At 48.9% G+C, this 17,900-nt stretch overlaps 6 protein-coding genes across 6 annotated transcripts; 4 read left to right on the top strand and 2 right to left on the bottom strand.

Annotated features, from left to right (window-relative positions):
- Positions 1-341: 341 nt before the first annotated feature.
- On the top strand, positions 342-1,307 carry LTR64_000925 (uncharacterized protein; the record flags this gene model as incomplete). Its single annotated transcript, XM_064895306.1, has 1 exon — positions 342-1,307. One exon carries the CDS (start codon positions 342-344, stop codon positions 1,305-1,307), a length of 966 nt encoding a protein of 321 aa, XP_064757993.1.
- A 572-nt stretch (positions 1,308-1,879) lies between these two features.
- LTR64_000924 (uncharacterized protein) lies at positions 1,880-3,511 on the top strand (the record flags this gene model as incomplete). The annotated part of the gene is made up of 1 exon (XM_064895305.1): positions 1,880-3,511. One exon carries the CDS (start codon positions 1,880-1,882, stop codon positions 3,509-3,511), a length of 1,632 nt encoding a protein of 543 aa, XP_064757992.1.
- Positions 3,512-3,800: 289 nt separating this feature from the next.
- On the top strand, positions 3,801-6,494 carry LTR64_000923 (uncharacterized protein; the record flags this gene model as incomplete). The annotated part of the gene is made up of 1 exon (XM_064895304.1): positions 3,801-6,494. The coding sequence occupies one exon, from the start codon at positions 3,801-3,803 to the stop codon at positions 6,492-6,494; it is 2,694 nt and encodes an 897-aa protein (XP_064757991.1).
- A 1,031-nt stretch (positions 6,495-7,525) lies between these two features.
- On the top strand, positions 7,526-9,421 carry LTR64_000922 (uncharacterized protein; the record flags this gene model as incomplete). Its single annotated transcript, XM_064895303.1, has 1 exon — positions 7,526-9,421. The coding sequence occupies one exon, from the start codon at positions 7,526-7,528 to the stop codon at positions 9,419-9,421; it is 1,896 nt and encodes a 631-aa protein (XP_064757990.1).
- A 1,193-nt stretch (positions 9,422-10,614) lies between these two features.
- On the bottom strand, positions 10,615-13,727 carry GPH1 (Non-essential glycogen phosphorylase; the record flags this gene model as incomplete). Its single annotated transcript, XM_064895302.1, has 8 exons — positions 10,615-11,958; positions 12,086-12,951; positions 12,999-13,076; positions 13,125-13,228; positions 13,277-13,338; positions 13,391-13,426; positions 13,477-13,489; positions 13,543-13,727. The coding sequence occupies 8 exons, from the start codon at positions 13,725-13,727 to the stop codon at positions 10,615-10,617; spliced, it is 2,688 nt and encodes an 895-aa protein (XP_064757989.1).
- A 1,384-nt stretch (positions 13,728-15,111) lies between these two features.
- On the bottom strand, positions 15,112-16,428 carry GPA2 (Guanine nucleotide-binding protein alpha-2 subunit; the record flags this gene model as incomplete). Its single annotated transcript, XM_064895301.1, has 6 exons — positions 15,112-15,211; positions 15,260-15,498; positions 15,543-15,672; positions 15,722-15,850; positions 15,896-16,241; positions 16,290-16,428. 6 exons carry the CDS (start codon positions 16,426-16,428, stop codon positions 15,112-15,114), a joined length of 1,083 nt encoding a protein of 360 aa, XP_064757988.1.
- Between the last annotated feature and the right edge of the window lie 1,472 nt (positions 16,429-17,900).

Raw genomic sequence — 17,900 nt, 5'->3', positions numbered from 1 at the left:
GTGTCATGCTGAGCTAAAAGTCAGCAAAGCGGTCGAAGAAAATGCTTGACCAAAGGGTTGATGGTGCGCATTCCCAAAAAGGAAAGCGAATTAGGGCAGAAGTGGTCAAGCGTCGCATGGGAGGGCTCCAATTAGCTAAGCGATTCGCAGGTCGAGACAACTGATGCTTCAGCAGATTCAGATCACAGCACCTCATTCCTGGATATATAAGTAATACAGTCACGCCGGCTGAACGTAGTCAGAAAAAATACCAGCAAGATCCAACGAAATACAAGCGGAAACACGGAATCCATTGCTTCCACAAGAGCTACAAACACCACAACAGAAACAGCTACCATACCATGGCCAAACATCTCCTCACAGTTTTTGGTGCCACAGGCAATCAGGGAGGAGGAGTTATCAAAACCTTCCTGGGCAATCCTACTCTCTCCTCACAATTTTCACTTCGAGCCATAACTCGCAACACTTCATCGGATAAGGCTAAAGCACTTGCCTCACAAGGTGTTGACCTCGCAGTCGGTGACCTCAATGACCTCGAAAGTCTCAAGGAGGCCATCAAAGGCAGTTACGCAGTTTTTGCTGTAACCAACTACTGGGAGACTATGTCCAGTCCAAAGGAGATTCAACAAGGCAAGAATATTGCTGATGCATGTATCGCAACTAGTGTGAAGCACGTGGTCTGGAGTGCTCTTCCAAATGTAACAGAATTGACCGGCGGCAAGTTGAAAGCCGTGGAGCACTTTGATGGTAAGAGCGAGGTCGCGCGCTATATGGATAGTATCAAAAAGCAAACGGGCATGATTACCACTTTCTTCATGCCGGCCTTCTACGCATCGAACTTCAAGACCATGACACGGTCCAGCCCTTATGTGAATGATGGCGTGCCGACATTGACTCTACCATGGGATTTGGAAAAGACTCAGGTCCCGATCTTCAACCCTTCAAAGGACGGCGGTCCATTCGTCGCTGGTATAGTTAGCTATCCCGATCCTGCGGAATTGGATGGGAAGTGGATCCAAGCTGTTGGTGAATGGAAGACACCTGCAGAAATTGTGGCCGAGATGTCGGAGGTTATTGGACGCGAGATCAAATTCAACTCAGTTCCAGAGGATGTGTATCAGGGCTTTCTGCCAGAGAACATTGCAAAGGAGCTGACTGAAAACATGGTTCTTGTTCGGGACTATAGTTATTACGGTGTGGGCACCGAGAAGCAGCAGGCAGAAAGTAACAAGGTATTGGAGCCGTTGGGGTTGAAGGCAGGAACTTTCAAGGAGTATGTCAAGGAGGATGGGCCATGGGAGTTTTGATGTCGCACATTCATCAAGATGTGGTAGAATGTTGTAGTGTAATTGAAGAAATCTTTGTTCTTTTCCTCGTTCGATTTTTAGTATCAGTTCATCGAGGTTACGCGTGCTCAAGGTATCACAGTGTTGGTAGGACGTGTTGGAATATTCGAGAGGAACTTGAATGTGACGCCTAAACAAAACGCTAAGACGGTAAAATATTACCGTAAAGGCAGGTAACCGAAGTCCAGAACCATTGCTGAGCTAGCTGCCCAAGCTGCCTGAATTGTGCCCAAGTTTTTCTTCTTCTTTCAATTCAACTCCATCGCCTCGTCGCTGCCCTCTCGTCGTTAAAGCTCGTGACGGCAAAGTCAGCTTTCACTGCTGACTCTCGTTCGCAATGCGTAAGCGTGGTGCACTGACATTTAACAGCTGTTCTCGCATGTGCTGAAACGCCTTCCATATGCCTCAAGTCTTTCCACTAACAAACACTCACCAGCCTTCGCATGAACTCGAGGGTCTTCACCTCTGCTGAGACACTCCTGGGTCAAGTGGAGTGCTACTTTCATGATATAGAGTCTTAGTGATCTACTAACATGTCAAGCGATGTGCTACCAGAACCTGGCACTGGTCTCAGTCTGACGCGACGTGCAGCTCTCAAGGGCTTCAAGGAATTGTTCTGGACCGTGAACTTCTACCCTTATGTCCTGTCACGAGATGACCCGGTTATACTCGCAGCCATTGATTACCAAAATGTGTACATTTACCAAGTGACAGACAAGGAGGAATGCGGATTGCAATGTCTACACGTCTTCAAACAACCACAACATACAGCCAAGACCACAGCAGAAACAAAGAATAGCTGGATGAACTGCTCTACCTGGTGTTACACGGACGACCAAGAACCATTGCTTGCCATTGCAGGTGAGAGTGGCCATGTGTCAATTTACCATGCCATGACTGGGCGATTAGTTCATACGTTGGTAGGACACTCGAATGGTACTGTGAATGACTTGAGCACACACCCGAAGTACCCATGGATAATAGCCAGCGCGTCTCTCGACCACAGTATACGCGTATGGGACCTTCGACGAGCCGATAAGCCAGCGCTCTCCACCTGCGTGGCAATATGTGGACACAATACTGGTCATGTCGCTGGACTTGTAACAATCGATTGGCACCATTCAGGAAGGTATATAGTTTCTGGTGGCTACGATCACCGAGTGTGTGTCTGGACGCTGCCTGACTTTGCACCGATGTCAGAGTTCTGGTACGAGATTTCTAAAGAGGGACGAAAACGCAGTCGAGATGAGGTCCGTGTCATTCACTATCCCCACTTCGCAACCAGTGCTATCCACGGCGACTATGTCGATAACGTGATATTTCTGGGCGACCTCATAATCTCAAGAGCGGCAGCGGAGAACAAGATTGTGCTTTGGTCCATAACCGGCTTCCACTCAGCAAAAGAACCACCACCAGAGATAACCACGGTTAAGGGCCAAGAACATTTGGAAACCAAGAACGGATTTCGACGTAGGACCGATTTGGGAATCGACGACGACTTTACTCGTGCTGATAATGACTATGCCAGTCCAGAAGTGTACCGAAGATGTCTGGAGTTGAGCAATCCAGATTCAAGCTCGATATACTGGCGGTACAGTGTAAGGAAGCCATCCAAACTGTTCCCTGACGTGCGACCCATACTCACGGTCGGAAACCACCTATCGCAGATTCGGCACTGGGACATTCAAGCCCTCATCGAGGGGCACGACGGCTCGGGTCTTGGGGCACGAAAACCGGCTCAGAACAAAGCATTAGCAAGGCAGAAAAAGAAGGGCATAGCAGAACCTATTCGAAAGATGAATCGGACGAACACCAAGCGAGCAGGATCGGATACATCACACCAAGCTCTGTCAAACGATATATCTCGTGAGGCTTCTGCTGAGCTCCTGACACACCAAGCAGCAGATTCAGGGACTGACAGTCCTGCACAAGGCTCCGACTACAGCGAGGCCAAGGAGCGTAATAGAGTCAAGTACCCTCTACATGGAACTGGCAAAGAGCTTCCAGCCCACAAGCAGTCCAACGAAGCATCCGACATGAAGTTCTTCACCTCTCGAGCCATCGATTGGAGTGTATGCGGACAGTGGTGCGTTGCAGTAGGTGAAATGCCCGTGCAAGGAGAGCCACAAGGAGGGATCATCTTGTATTCAGTCAAGACAGTATAGGGGTCTCTGGATGTTAGTGACAGGGAGCGTACTCAATTCAAGAATGCGGAACACAGAATGCCTTCGGCGAAATTGGGAGCCAGTAGCCATGCTTCCTGCTTTTGTGCCGCATAACCCAATCAAACTTTAGATCCGAAACCACGCTACCACGCGCAAGTTCGCGTAAATATTATGCTCAATCAGGCGCCTCCGCGCAAGCCCCACAAACATCAACTCGTCGAAAAATAAATACATTCTGTCGGTAGACACAGTGGAAGAGGAAGGTCATGTCGCCGAGAGTCTTGTGGTCATGGAAGTCCCCACGACGATTGCGCCAAATCATGCCAGGTTCTCGAGGTATCGATCTGTAAGGAAAGCAGCTGCGCAGGAAAACCAAGGAGCACCATTTGAGCCCCCTGTACCTGTGCCAGCATTGGCCTCGAACGCCGACTTTCAGCAAGCTCAGCGTCCAGTCAGTAGAGCACCTTCTCGTTATCGACGGACAGTTGCGCCTCAAAGTCACGATGTTCCTCTACCGACAGTTCCGCTACCAGTTACGAACTCTACAACCCATGCGACAAACGTGCCATCAAGGTACCAGAAGGGAAGGCAGAAACTCCAGCAGCCATCAACAATTCCCGAGTCTGACATGACAGATCAGGTTGCTCCGTATGTTCAAGCGCCGGTAGATGAACAAGCTCAGACACTCCAAACCTCTGTAACATCTCGTCAACAGTTACGCAATAACGAAGCCCCTTTGACCTCACGATACGTTACGCCATCGGCTGCTCGTCGCAGGAGTAAGACAGCATCGTCTCCACAACCCAGACACCCATCACTGCGACGATCGTACGACGCTGCTCGGGAAGAAGCACGGCAAATATTGGATGGAGAATATGATCGATTGACCAGGTTGAAGAAACAGCAAGAGAAAGCCGAAGAGGAGCGCAAGCTCAGGGCAGAAGCGAGGCTCGTAGCCCAGCGTGCTGAGCGAGATCGCGAATCAGAAAGCTTGGTGGAAGCCCAGGTTGTTGCGCAAAGAGACAAATCTTTGCCGCAAGCTCCAAGGACTAGGAAATGGACGATTGGAAGAGAGCCGGACAGAAATATACCACCACCTCCTGCTCCTTCGACCTCGCCGCCGTTGACTCGAAACCTGGAACCCCCAAACATTCGGCGTCGCGATACGACTCCGCCTGCCAGACATAGGCAACAAAAGGAACACAATACCGAAGAGCTTACGACTAATCGCTCGTGTGATGACTTCAGCAAGAAGAGACGTATGCGACGTCCAACACAATCTCGTTCTCCCGAAGCACCTCCATCACAGACATGGGAACCGAGAGTAGGCGACGGACCTCCCAAGACTGCCGTAAATGGTCCTCAACCGACCGCTGATGCTCCTGTATCAGCTGTCAATGCTGGTGATCGACGGGTCGAGGTCCGGTTTGAGAATTCGAGGATAACACTACCAGTTACACCTTCCACTACTGTCAAGGACCTGCTCAACTCATCTTCTATCGTACTGTCGCAACCTATTGACCCCCGTACTTCCGTGCTGGTTGAGACATACTTCCCACTTGGCCTAGAACGTCCTCTGAGACGCTATGAGCATATACGAGAAGTGATGAATTCGTGGGATAGTGACACGCAAAATCACCTAATGATCCTTCCCAAGTCGGCTTGCGCAGCCGTCGGTTTAGAACAAAGTGATGCACCAAAAGAGCAACCCTCGTCTACCATGATGCAGCTTTATCATTCACGCAAGCCTGGGAAATGGGATAAACATTGGATGATCCTCAGAGCGGATGGTCAAGTCACTGCTTCTGCAAAAGCTAACGACGGACATGCTACCAACGTGTTTCACATGTCTGACTTTGACGTGTACATGCCGACCAAGAAAGAGCTTAAACGATTGCGGCCGCCCAAGAAGATATGTTTCGCCATAAAAAGTCAACAGCGTTCCATCATGTTTGAAAGTACTGAGAACTTTGTACATTTCTTCGCAACCAATGACAAAAATATTGCAGACCAGTGGTACAATACTGTCCAGTCTTGGCGAAGTTGGTATCTCGTCAACATTCTTGAGCAAACAACGAAAGGAAAGGCACCTCCAAAAGATGCAATTGCTGCAGCTGCTCTAACAAATACGACAACACACCTCGAGCCCTCCACTGATCGTTCACGAGACTCGGTACTCTATCAATTGGGTACCTTCAAACCACTTCTCGAGTTCGACGCTGATGCTTTCCAGTACGGAAGTGGCGGTCAAGAACCTGCACGACATGCAGAGCCTAAACTTGAAGGCAGCCCGAAGCGCTCACTAACACTAGTCAATCGTTCACGGAATCAGTCTGTTACAGCAACAACTTCGCCTAGTCCCAGGCGACATGCAAGCATAAAACGAGATGTAGCTTCATCCTCGTCTCCTGAACACACGCCACAGCCATCGCAAAGTCGAGCACCACCACTCGTACCAGAGAGCAACACAGACCCAGCTTTCACAGGTGGGGGCCTCCTAGCTCGCGCTTTTAGCGTAAAGAAAGCTCATGCAGAAGAGGCCGCCGCCTTCATGGAAAATACAGATAATGCATTTACAGGAAAGGGTCTACTTTCGAGGAAGGTGAGTGTCAGAAAGCGAGTCCCAGAGGACTTAAACCCTGGAGTCATTCACGACGCAAGGGATGCATTTACTGGCGCCGGCCTGCTCTCTGAAAAGACCAGCACAAAGAAATTCGACGTTGAGGATCTGAACCCTGGTGTTGTGCGAAACACGAGCGACGCTTTTACTGGCGGTGGTTTACTGTCCGTACAAAGGACATTGACGAAGAAGAGGTCTGCCGCTAACAATCAGCCTGGACAGCCTTTGCTGGATCTGTCTGCTAGCAGCCATTTTGCAGATGGTAGTTTGTTGCGGAGTGTAGAGGGATATGAAGCTGCAACTGGACAAAACCAGCCACATATTGATCGAAGTCGAGCGGTTGAAGTTAAGGAAAGTGGGTGAGATGTTATGATTTTACGAGATATGGCAATGTACGATATATAATGCCGTATAGTTGGCAGCAGAGTCTATCAGTGGTGGTTCGTGGCTCTTTATTGAATGCATATTGAACCAGAGCAGGTCTCTGTATAACCATTTTGCTCACGAAGCTTTAGTGCAAGTTGACCGCTGCATAAGTGATCTGCCTGTTGCTGCTCGCACGCGGGCTTCCCTTCCGTCTCAGTAATTGACGACGTGGGGGGTGGTTATGGAAAGCACGAGAGCAGACGCAACGGGCAGTCCTCATTCCATGCTAATGCCAAGACACCATCGATGTTCGCGTCGTTTCAGATTATGAAAATAGCATATTCGATTGAACTTTTTGATTCAACACCTGGGCAGCACGAGCTTGATCTTCTGTCTCTTGTTACTTGCAGCAACGTCCTGTGAATTGAAACACATGGTTCTCTGACCGTAAGTCTGGTCTTCTTGCCAACAAAGTATGATTGTCGATCGACTTGCTTACACGACGTGATGGCATGACAGAAGACTTGCCCCAGTGGGTGCTGGTTGCCTAACGCAATTTACCAGCACAACCCTGGCTAAGAGCATTTCGATTGATTCCTTGAAACGTGAATTGACAGCCCTGCGGTTGCGACCACTCCTCCTTAATGGACTATGGGGCGAGTTGCTACATGTCCTATTGGCGAACGTCGCACTTGTGGATTTGGGCGAGAGCATTGCTTAAACTCAGCCAGTATGTTCTGAATCGGATCAATTTACAACGGTAAGCACTACCAAGCGAGCTTGTCGCCATTACTGTGTCGCAGTTATATCCATATGAGTGATTAGGTTTTATTCTGATAGCTTGCAAGTCCTTGATATGACTACTAAATTACATATATAGTTTGCCTACTATTTTCAGCCTAGCACTCTGAAGTTTGTGCTCAAGAGGAGGCGTAAACTGCGCTGGGACCAGAGATACAGTGTTTTTAAGGGTTTCGAATTCATTTGAATTTCTGGTCTCGAGTCAATAGCCTGTCGATATGAACAACATGACTGCGATGACCCATTCCGATGATGTGAAAGGACACGCGACGACTGCGAAGGCGTACGAACTATTAGGCCCTCGATCTACAAGTCCAAGTCAACATGAGGATACCACTTCACATCACCACCACCACCACGATCATGTCATGTCACATCTACCTACCAAACGCTCGGGTGGTTGGCTTTGGGAGGGACTCAGTTTCAGCGTTGCTCTTGCTTGCTTCGCAGCTATCATCGGATTACTGATCAGTCTCCGAGAGCACAAGACCCCAAATTGGCCGTCAGGTCTGTCCGTCAACGCTGTCCTCTCCGTTCTTGTTACAGTTATGAAGGGTGCCATGGGCATTTGTATCACAGAGTGCTTGTCTCAAATCAAGTGGACCTGGTTCAAACGAGAGCGAAAACTTATCGATCTGGCAATCATTGATGACGCCAGTCGAGGTGCGTGGGGCGCTGGTCGGCTTTTATTGACATTCAGGTCGTGGTATCTTGCATACCTAGGCGCTCTTGTCTTCTTTGCAGCATTTGTCATTGGACCCAGTGTGCAACAATTGGTTGAAACCAGAATACGCCAGGTCGAAGTTCCAACAAATGCAAATGTCCCAGTGTGCAACAACACTTATTACGACGTAGTTGGGCTTGGATCTGGTTCTGGACTGAACAGAGTCAACCTACCGATGATAGGTTCCATGTACGATGGCTTCCTTCAGACATCAAGTCAATCGCCTCTTCGCCCAAATTGCCCGAGTGGTAATTGCACCTATCCAAGATATCAGTCTCTCGGTGTCTGTCACGAATGTTCTGACCATTCGAGTCAACTCCTCTACGTGGACAAGTCTACCAACTTGACCTATCCCACATCTGTCGAGTCTAACTGCTCCAAACAATTGAGCACGTGTGATCTTCAATGGATCGGTGCTGGGTTGTCACTGCAATCAAACTATGGCATGGTCAATTCTACTCGGGCTACCTCAAGTAAGCTTGATCCAGCACTCGCTGCCACAGACAACACAACCTTTAGTACTTTTCATGCAATCCTTGCCCGTAATTGGCAAGCAAATTCCAATCCTGAACCAGCCCCAAGCGCTGTTAAGTGCGACCTCCGCCTCTGCGTCAAAACTTATGAAGGTTCCGTTAGCGGTGGTCAGTTCAGAGAGAACACAATTTCGACAACCTGGAACGGATCATACCTGGATGGTGCTACACAATTAAACTATCATACGTTCCAGAATTACGTCGTCATTCCCGCACGGCCTTGCTACATCAACGGCAGCGAAATCATCGAGCCCTGGAATGACGCGGATCGTGATCGATGCACTTACAACATCAGCTCGGCAGCTGTGATCGCTCTGGGGAATACTGTGGAAGGTCTAACAAAGGGATATGGCTCAGCAATCACATCCAACCGTCCTGCTCTCAGCAGTGATGTCATGCAAGCACTTTACGGCATATTCAATAGCACCAGTCTGGAGGATCCTGACATTGGGACTCTCGCCAGCGTTCAGAGAGCCTTCAAATCCATGGCCGACGTCGTGACAAACCAAGCCCGTGGCTCACTTGTCAATTGTGGTGGAGCAACCGCACCGGGCACACAATTCATCGACGAACTGTACATTCACGTCCGATGGGTCTGGCTCTTGCCCACAATTACCGTGCTAGTTTTGTGTTTGGTCTTCTTTTTGGCTACGATCGTGCAGTCATGGAGCGACGATCTCTGGAAATCATCCCCTCTGGCTCATATCTTCGTCCGACCAATTCTCACCGATACAGTGCTTACATCGAAAGTATTCAGTGCAGAACGAGGACTAGGAGCAAGGCCGAAAATGGATACGATCGAGAAGGAGTCTAGGTACGTCAAGGTTCGTTATGAACGTGACATTGGTACATTTCGTGCTGGGTAGTGGTCATCCGACATGCAGTATAATGGTTGACGTACTGCATGATCCTGAACGACCGACCAAGCAGGACGCAGGCTGTGCACTCAAAGCTTTGCACCCACACCACCTGCTGCGATGTTATCGAAATCGCGCATAGATTCTAATTTCTACCTGGCCGGAAAGGTATTCAGACACCAATGAGAAACAATATTTACCCTTGAACTCGGCCACCGAATATCGACTGTTCTTCCCAACACACCTGACGCCAACCAGACGAATTAGAATGCAACACACGATCAGTGGAACCTGCAGGTTGGCAAAGCCCCTCCAACACGATACTGGTGAACCCTCATTCGTCATTCGTGACCTTCACAACACACGCTACTGACCAGCGACGCCCAATCGTCTCATGGCAAAGCTTCAAGCGTACGGGTCAACGGATACTCTCTACTTCACAAAACGAGGCAGCGCAGGCACTGGTTATTCAGGTTGTCTGTAATGATTGCAACAGTGTCGGTTCGGACCTTGAAAGTGGTGCGTAGAGAGCTAGGGAGAGTGCTCAACAACGTAGCCACAACGGACGTGGTACAAGGAGGAAAGCTACGTATACGCTTGCTGTTCGCGGAGAAGGACTACGGTGTTAGAGACGTCCGAGGTGTTGTGTTAGTCGTTAGAAAGAGAAGCGATTGCTGCAGAATGGCAGTGGTTTGGCCTGTAGATCTTGGAAGTCGTGAGCGGATATCACTCATTTACCGAACAACACTGGATTTACAACCCACCTTCGGCCGACTTTGTTCGTGGTTACACGTGCGTGGTGTAGTGTAGCTAAAAGGATGTGGAATGAAAGTATCGATTCTATTCTTAACGTTTTTGTTTATGCTCGTTGTGCCTCTTTATCGCCGCTCAATGGTCTCATACTCGTCATTTCAAACATCAATTCTGCCTGCTGTCATAACGATAATCTCGTCTCAACTTGAACATAATCCTTCTAGCCTTGGCAGGCATCTAGGTCTGTTGCAGTCTTTTCTGATAAACCTTCCCTCGCGCTAGGACGAAATCGAATAGGGTTGACATTTGTACGGTGTAGTGATTAGGGTGAACAGGGCGACTCGAGGCTCAAAGAATCTCGTTCCTCCTCATGCGCATTGCAAAGAACTCACCCTGAACAGACAGACGATACTTACAAGACTATGCTTGCTCAATCGATGGCAATCCTTCTAGGTCTCCAAACCAGTTCGAGATCGGACTTCGGCTTCTTCCTTGACCTGAAGAGGCTCAATGTTCCAGATACTGTCGGCATATTCGTTGATGCATCGGTCAGAAGTGAAGAATCCCATTCTTGCCACGGATGTAATCGACTTCGACACCCACTCATCTTGATTCTTGTATGTCTCGTCGATAAGGTCCTGAGTTTTGCAGTAGCTATTGAAGTCGTCGCTGACAAGATAGTAATCACCGTGGTCAAGGATAGCACTGACTAGGCTGGAGAAAGCACCTTCGTCACCGAAGGTACCTTTCTTGATCTCATCAAAGACCTTGTTTAGCTCGGGATCGATCTGGTGGTTACCATAGAAATGGTTGTGTCGCAGATCCTCGACGTCCTCGGACAGGTTACCGAAGAGGAAGACGTTCTGCTCGCCAATCTCACGTGTGATCTCGATATTGGCACCATCCAATGTGCCGATAACAAGTCCACCGTTGAGCACGAACTTCATGTTTGATGTGCCTGAGGCTTCAGTACCAGCGGTGGAGATGTGCTCGCTGATATCGGAAGCTGGAATAATGATCTCGGCCTTACTAACATTGTAATCAGGGATAAAGACGACCTTCAAGAGATCTCCAACGTCCTTGTCGTTGTTGACCACGTCCCCGACCTTGTTGACCAGGTGAATGATGGTCTTGGCCATCCAGTAACCCGGTGCAGCCTTTCCGCCGAAGATGGAGACACGAGGAGCAAGCTTCTTACGCTCTTCCGCAGACATGTTCTTGATGGCGAGGTATCTGTGGATGACACCAAAGATGTTGAGCTGCTGTCGCTTGTACTCATGGATTCTCTTGACCTGGACATCGAAAAGTGCTTTCGGGTTGACGCTGATGCCGGTGGCTGACAGGATGTGTTGTGCAAGTCTGACCTTGTTGGCATACTTGATCTCCGCCCATTCCTTCTTGAAGTCCTTGTCATCAACAAAGTTCTCTAGCTTGTTCAGGAGTGTCAAGTCTTTCAAGAACTCATAGCTTCCAAGCTTCGAAGCAATCAGCTCAGACAGCCTTGGATTTGCTTGGTGCAGCCATCTTCTTGGTGTGATACCGTTGGTGACGTTGGTGAACTTGTCGGGACCGTAGATCTTGACAAAGTCTTTGAAGATAGTAGTCTTGATCAAATCTGAGTGCAGCTCAGCGACACCGTTGACCTTGTGGGAACCAATTATAGCCAAGTATGCCATGCGGACTGTCTTTGGCTGCGACTCCTCGATGATGGATACTCTGCCGAGCATATCCCTGTCCTTGGGAAATCGTCGCTCAACCTGCTGCAAGAAGTACAGATTGATGTCGTAAATTATCTGATATCTCGAGTATTAGCAACATTCTTCAAAATGGTTGATGCAGGAGGGCGAAGAGAGATAGGGAGCACCACATCGCGAGGGAGCAGCTATACATGTGGGCATAAAGCAATGGAGGAATACTAACCTGCAAGTGTCGAGGAAGCAAATGCTGAATCAATGGAACCGACCACTTCTCTAAAGCCTCTGGCAGAACAGTGTGGTTCGTATAACCGAAAGTCTTAGTGACGATCTCCCACGCCGCATTCCATTCGATGCCTTCCAGATCGACAAGTATTCGCTGTAACTCGACGATAGCCAGAGTTGGGTGGGTGTCGTTCAGCTGAATAGCAACCTGCTCTGGGAAGTCCTTCCAGGGGCGCTTCGACTTCTTGAATCGTCGAATGATATCATGCAGAGAAGCAGCGCACCAAAAGTACTGTTGCTTCAGTCTGAGCTCCTTTCCACGGTCCATGTTGTCATTGGGGTACAGAACGGCAGAGATGGTTTCGGCACGCTGCTCATCAGCAACGGCATTCTCATACTCGCCCGAGTTGAACTTGGCAAAGTCGAACTCGCCAGCTGAAGCCTTGCTAGACCAGAGACGCAGGTTATTTACGGTGGCAGTTCCGTAGCCTGGGATTGGTACGTCGTATGCTACAGCAGTGACGATCTCTCCATCTTGCCAGGAAGTGATCTGCTTTCCTTCATCATCTGTGTACTTGTTTACCCATCCATAGAACTGGACGTCGATCGTCACATCGTTTCGTGGGAACTCCCAAGGGTTGAAATCGAGCCAGTAGTCTGGGATCTCGACCTGGTATCCATTTTCAATCTCTTGCTTGAAGATACCGTATCTGTAACGCAGACCATAACCCCAGGCTGCGTAGTTGAGTGAGGCCAACGAGTCAAGGAAGCAGGCAGCCAATCGGCCGAGACCACCATTTCCGAGAGCGGCATCGTGCTCTTGTTGGATAACGTCCTCGATACGGAAACCAAGTTCGCCGAGACCCTCTGCAACGTGTTAATTCTCTGGCAGGGTCGAGGCTTGCAAGACTTACCTTTAGCTGCGGTCTTCAATCCAACATTGAGCATAGCATTATCCAATGCTCGGCCCATCAAAAATTCCAAAGACAGATCTCGAGGGGATTAGTACTGGCAGATATGCTAGACGTTGACTTGCTCACAGTATATTCTCTTCTGGTCCGCAAAGGTTTGCCTCTGCTGGGTCTTGTTCCAATCAATAATCAATCGATCTCGAAATGCCAGGGCGGTGCCAGAGTAAGCAGCCCTACGAGGTTAGCATGGATCGACGGAGACGACCATATCAAAAACTTACTTCTCATCGCAGTTGAAGAGAGAGCGAGCCAGAGTAGTCTCGATGTGTCTGACAGTTTCTTTCTGCGGCCTGTCAGCTTTTGGATTGCCGCGTTGAACAGGAACTTCAACGAACCTGAAAATCATCCTTCGATTTGAAACCTGTGGCAGACTGGCAGATGGTCAGACGGCTGTGAACTTCGAGTATTTCTGTACGCGTACGTATTTTTTCCATCTGCAGACAGTGTCAGTGCTTGTTAGGAACTGTGCACAGGGACTACTACTTACGCTTCCCTCTGTGGCTCGGGAATGCTAGACTCGACAGATTTGATATCTTGAGCACCAAAGCCTGTGGCGGTACGCTTGTGCTTGGGTCGAGTGAAGCCGGGACCAACAGGGCCTTGTAACGTCGAGATTGGTGCTCCCATCGAGGGCTTGCGCTCCCGAGGAGCTGCTGTTGTGCCTGAAGCCATGTTGGGCCACTCGTACAGCTATGCGTAAAAAAACGATCGGGAAAAGGACAATACGACAGAATTATAGGAACAGGAACAAAGAACAACTGAAAGACTGCGATTGCAGCCCGTGGTAAGAGCACTAGCTGCCATTCTTTTTTTGGTGGGGCAGATCTCAACACCGAAGCGCCAGTTGCCAGTGGGATGAACGCCAATTCGGGCCTTCTGCGGTGTGTTTAGCGCGTTTTTACGCGGAACAGAACATGTGCTGAGCTGCTTGGCTGCCACTGTAATCAGCAGCTTGTTCTTGAAATTCGTCCAAGCATCTGTCTTCAAGCATCATTGAAGTTCTCCAGGGTGATTGATGCTACAGCTCTCGTATCGAGCGGAAGTTACACGCCTGGCGGTGAGTGAGGTGCGATTCTCGAGTGGCTATTGGTCACAGTTAGGTTGTGGGAATTTGAGCTCATGCATGTTCGAGATAAGAGTTTACAGTATTCTCCTTGCAGGAAGACGGTCAGCGGCAATGTTGCAGCGTGCTCGGAAGAAATGTCGTCGAAAGATGCTGTCTGAACTTGCAGCGGCAATGTATTCTCTACTAGACCTTGACAGTTTCACAACGGCTGACAGTTAATGTAAGATATTTCTGATGAGCGATGCATTGGAGGCTGTGGAAGAAGGACTCACAGCACATGGCAAATTCGCCATAAAAAACATCCATTGTCCTTTAGCGCCGCAACTGAGCGGAACAGAACGTGGAGAGCCCCAAGATCAAACCACCCCGGATTTCTGCAGCTTTTAGCCACATCCGTAATGAGTGAAGCATGAAGCAGGTACACAACCAAGAAGAATGCCTTGGCATGTACCTGTTGGTTATCTGATGCAGGCCGAGGGGTCATCGGAGCGCCGACAATATTTACAGAATTATATAAGCCGAGTAGATAGTAGCTGACAAAAATGTTCTCTTTCGCGGGCAACATAAATCGTTACTCTTATGGTGCGTCCTGTCTGGATCTCCCCCTGTTCAATCGTGTCGGTGCTCTAAGAATGCTTCTCGGACTTGTTGTACCACAAAGAACACGCGACTCTTGTGCAGACACAATCTGTGCCTATGTCGGACCCTCGTGCTCAAGCGATCCTTCGAAACTATGAAGAATGTTCATCATGGCTACCTCCTCTTACTCCATTAGTATCTGAGCAAAGCGGACCCGTCATATCCTACCACACCTCTCAAAAACTTTTATTGACATGCTAACATCAACGCCCCATCGTGAATATCGGCAGAGAATCGAAATCTCTTTTGCCCCAGTTTCCGCTTGAAGACGTTTGAGACCTACCCAAGAACGCCGAACCATGCTCAAAGTCAAGAACAAGTCAAAATAAACAAAATCGTGCGAACGTTGTCTCATAAAATTCCAGAGTCCTTCAACGCGTTCTGGAGGATGGTTTCTTTCACAGCCGCGAAGACGAGTCGAATGTTGGTGGTATCTGTCGCTTGCGTGAGGCTGGTTTTATTAGTTCAAGGAACAATTACCTGTAAGGATACCACTTACTGAGGATAAAGGTTGAGATGAGCGCGGTTGACCTGGTTGAACCGCCAAAGGAGGTATTTGGCAGCCCGATTTACGTCGTTGCCGCCAGAATAATCTGGGAAATAGTTCCCCAAAGGTGAACGTTCCAGTTTCTCCTTGAACAAGTCCACTTTGTTGAGAAAGAGAATAATACTCGTTCTCATGAACCACCTAGAGTTGACTACAGAATCGAAGAGGACGAGACTTTCCATCATGCGGTTCTGGGACGGGTCAGCCACGCTTTTGGTAGCTCGCAACAACGTACCTGATTTGCTTCCTCGAGTAAGACTTGGTCATACTCACTTAGTGCTACACAGAAGATGATCGAAGTGACATTTTCAAAGCAATGTATCCACTTCTTTCGTTCTGACCTTTGGCCACCAACATCGAACATACTATATCTAGTCAGCCTGTATAAGACACGAATTGAGCCATCTGACGTACTGTATGCTGAGCTGGCCCATTGTAAACCTTGTTTCGTATATACCTGTGGTTTTGGTTCGTGCTCTTAGCACATCGGCCTCGTCCGGTATATAGTCCTGTGCAGCGATCCTTTTCACTTCGTCAAAGAAGCTAGGACGATTAGCGAGCTCTTCATACCGTGCTCTCAATACATACTATCTTGCGGAATCCATCAAGTAGAATTCACTCTGCCTTTCCATCGTTTTTGCCGCAGCATCGTCGTGCCATATCGTGGCAACCCAGTCTGCGACCTTGGGATCGAGAGTTGTATCAGGGTCGGGATCAACATTGTATTTTTCGAGCAAATTGATTGCTTCTTTCGTCCTATCACTTTCTGGCTCGATCTCGAATTGCTGCATAGCAGTGACCAGTGCTTTCATGCAGTCTACCAAGTTTTTGTATATTGTTAATCTGTACAAAGCTCTTTCTTCCTGTGTATAACCATTCTGATGTATGATCTTCATTTGTTTGACAATCGTCGACTTCCCGGACTCGCCAGATCCTGTGTCGTGTTAGCCTAACCGACGTTTGCTTTGCTCGCGTTTCGTACCTAGAAGTAGAATTTTGCACTCTCGCCTCAATTTTTTCGAGTCTTCCTCCAACTTCCTGTCTATCGCCTGACTGCGTTTCTTCTGTTCCGTATCGACATCGCTGGCGCCGCCGGCCTCTTTGCTGCCACAGGCACCCATGCTAAACCGGTCGGAAGGCCCAGAATCCTAGCAATGCTGCAGTAGCAGCGCAAGGTAGATGTCACCTATTTCCTCCAAGTATCTTTGTCATGCACTGCGGTCTCCGTGTGCATGAGCAGTATGGTCGATTGGTATCAATTAATACCACAGTCGTTGGTCTAATTGAGCAGATCCGCAAGCGCGCACACTCAGGTGCAAGTGAAATTAGGTCGGCGCTTGGTTTGCAATCGGCAAGCTACGAATGCTCGTTCGAAACCGTGGTTTCGGAGACAAGGCGAGGTCGGCGTGAGAGGTGTGTGAAAAGCCTAGACAAAGCGGCGCACTATGTACAGGGTCGCGGTCGAAGTTGCTTTTGATCAAGGCGATCAGATTATTGACTCGTAGTTCCTCAGCTCGCTCACCACGTATACAAAATAGCTGTGGTTGTAGGTCGTGGTGTTGAGTTGTATGACGGTATGCGTATCAGCTGGAGACGGTCGTGGGCCAGAAGCAGCTGCGAAGCTGTGCACGGCTGTTCAACGTCGGGAGGAGTCGATCAAGGTGGGTCGGAAGCGTATTGGCTGACGGCCACTAATTTTTGAGCGCAAATGCAGGACAATAATCGAGTTGTACGGATAAGAGGGGACTTGGGACCAAGTTGAGGCTTAGGCGAGCCGACGGAGAAGAGGTAAATCTGAGGAGAAAGCCTGAGCGACGATCCAGCCAACAAGGTGTCGATCCAGTATGCTGCTGCAAGTGACGGAGGTCAAGGCGGTTTTGCAAGCATCACCACTGACAGCACTACGAATGTGCTTAAAATTGAGTGGTTGAAGCGAGCCAAAACGTGGCTAACTTCTCCGCGATTGGCACCAGAATTTGGCCTAGCTCCGACGATCTCACATTTCTGAAAAGGGTAGATCAAGATCGATGTTTTGATTGTTGACGGCAGCTCTGCTCGATAGTCTGTTGATCATATTCAATGATGGGCAGCCACTATATTGGTATGTGTCAAAGTCATAAAGATCGTTTAGAACCACGATATGTAGCACGCTAAGTCAGTACGTTTGTACCAGCAAGCCGACATCATGCGCCTGACAGTAATACTTCGCGACCTCGCGACGCTTTGCAGCCGGCTGAGGACGTACGAGTCAGAACCTACTTATACGAACTACTGACAGGATATTCTGTCTGTTTCTACATGTACTCTCTTACGGCAACGAATGTATGCGTGCTCGAGCCATTGAAGCAAGCTAAATTGGTACTATTTTGAGCACTGCTGATTTGAGTTCACCAGTGGTCGGCTTGGGTTTGTGCATTGCAGCTCAATGATTGGACTTTCCTACTATATGTCTCGGCAATATAAGCGACATAGTCACCTAACAAGTCTTCCCGAAAAACTTGTGCAAACCAAGCGAGGCAACTAGGCAGGACGCATGCTATATTGCCTTGACTCTCGACCTGAACAGCTGGAAGTGCTCAAACCTAAGCTCCTA

This window comes from Lithohypha guttulata (assembly GCF_036872675.1).
Source record: "Lithohypha guttulata strain CCFEE 5908 chromosome Unknown scaffold_1, whole genome shotgun sequence".
Classification (NCBI taxonomy): domain Eukaryota; kingdom Fungi; phylum Ascomycota; class Eurotiomycetes; order Chaetothyriales; family Trichomeriaceae; genus Lithohypha; species Lithohypha guttulata.
The sequence above is the reverse complement of the archived record's forward strand: the minus strand, read 5'-3'. Positions and strand labels throughout refer to the sequence as shown.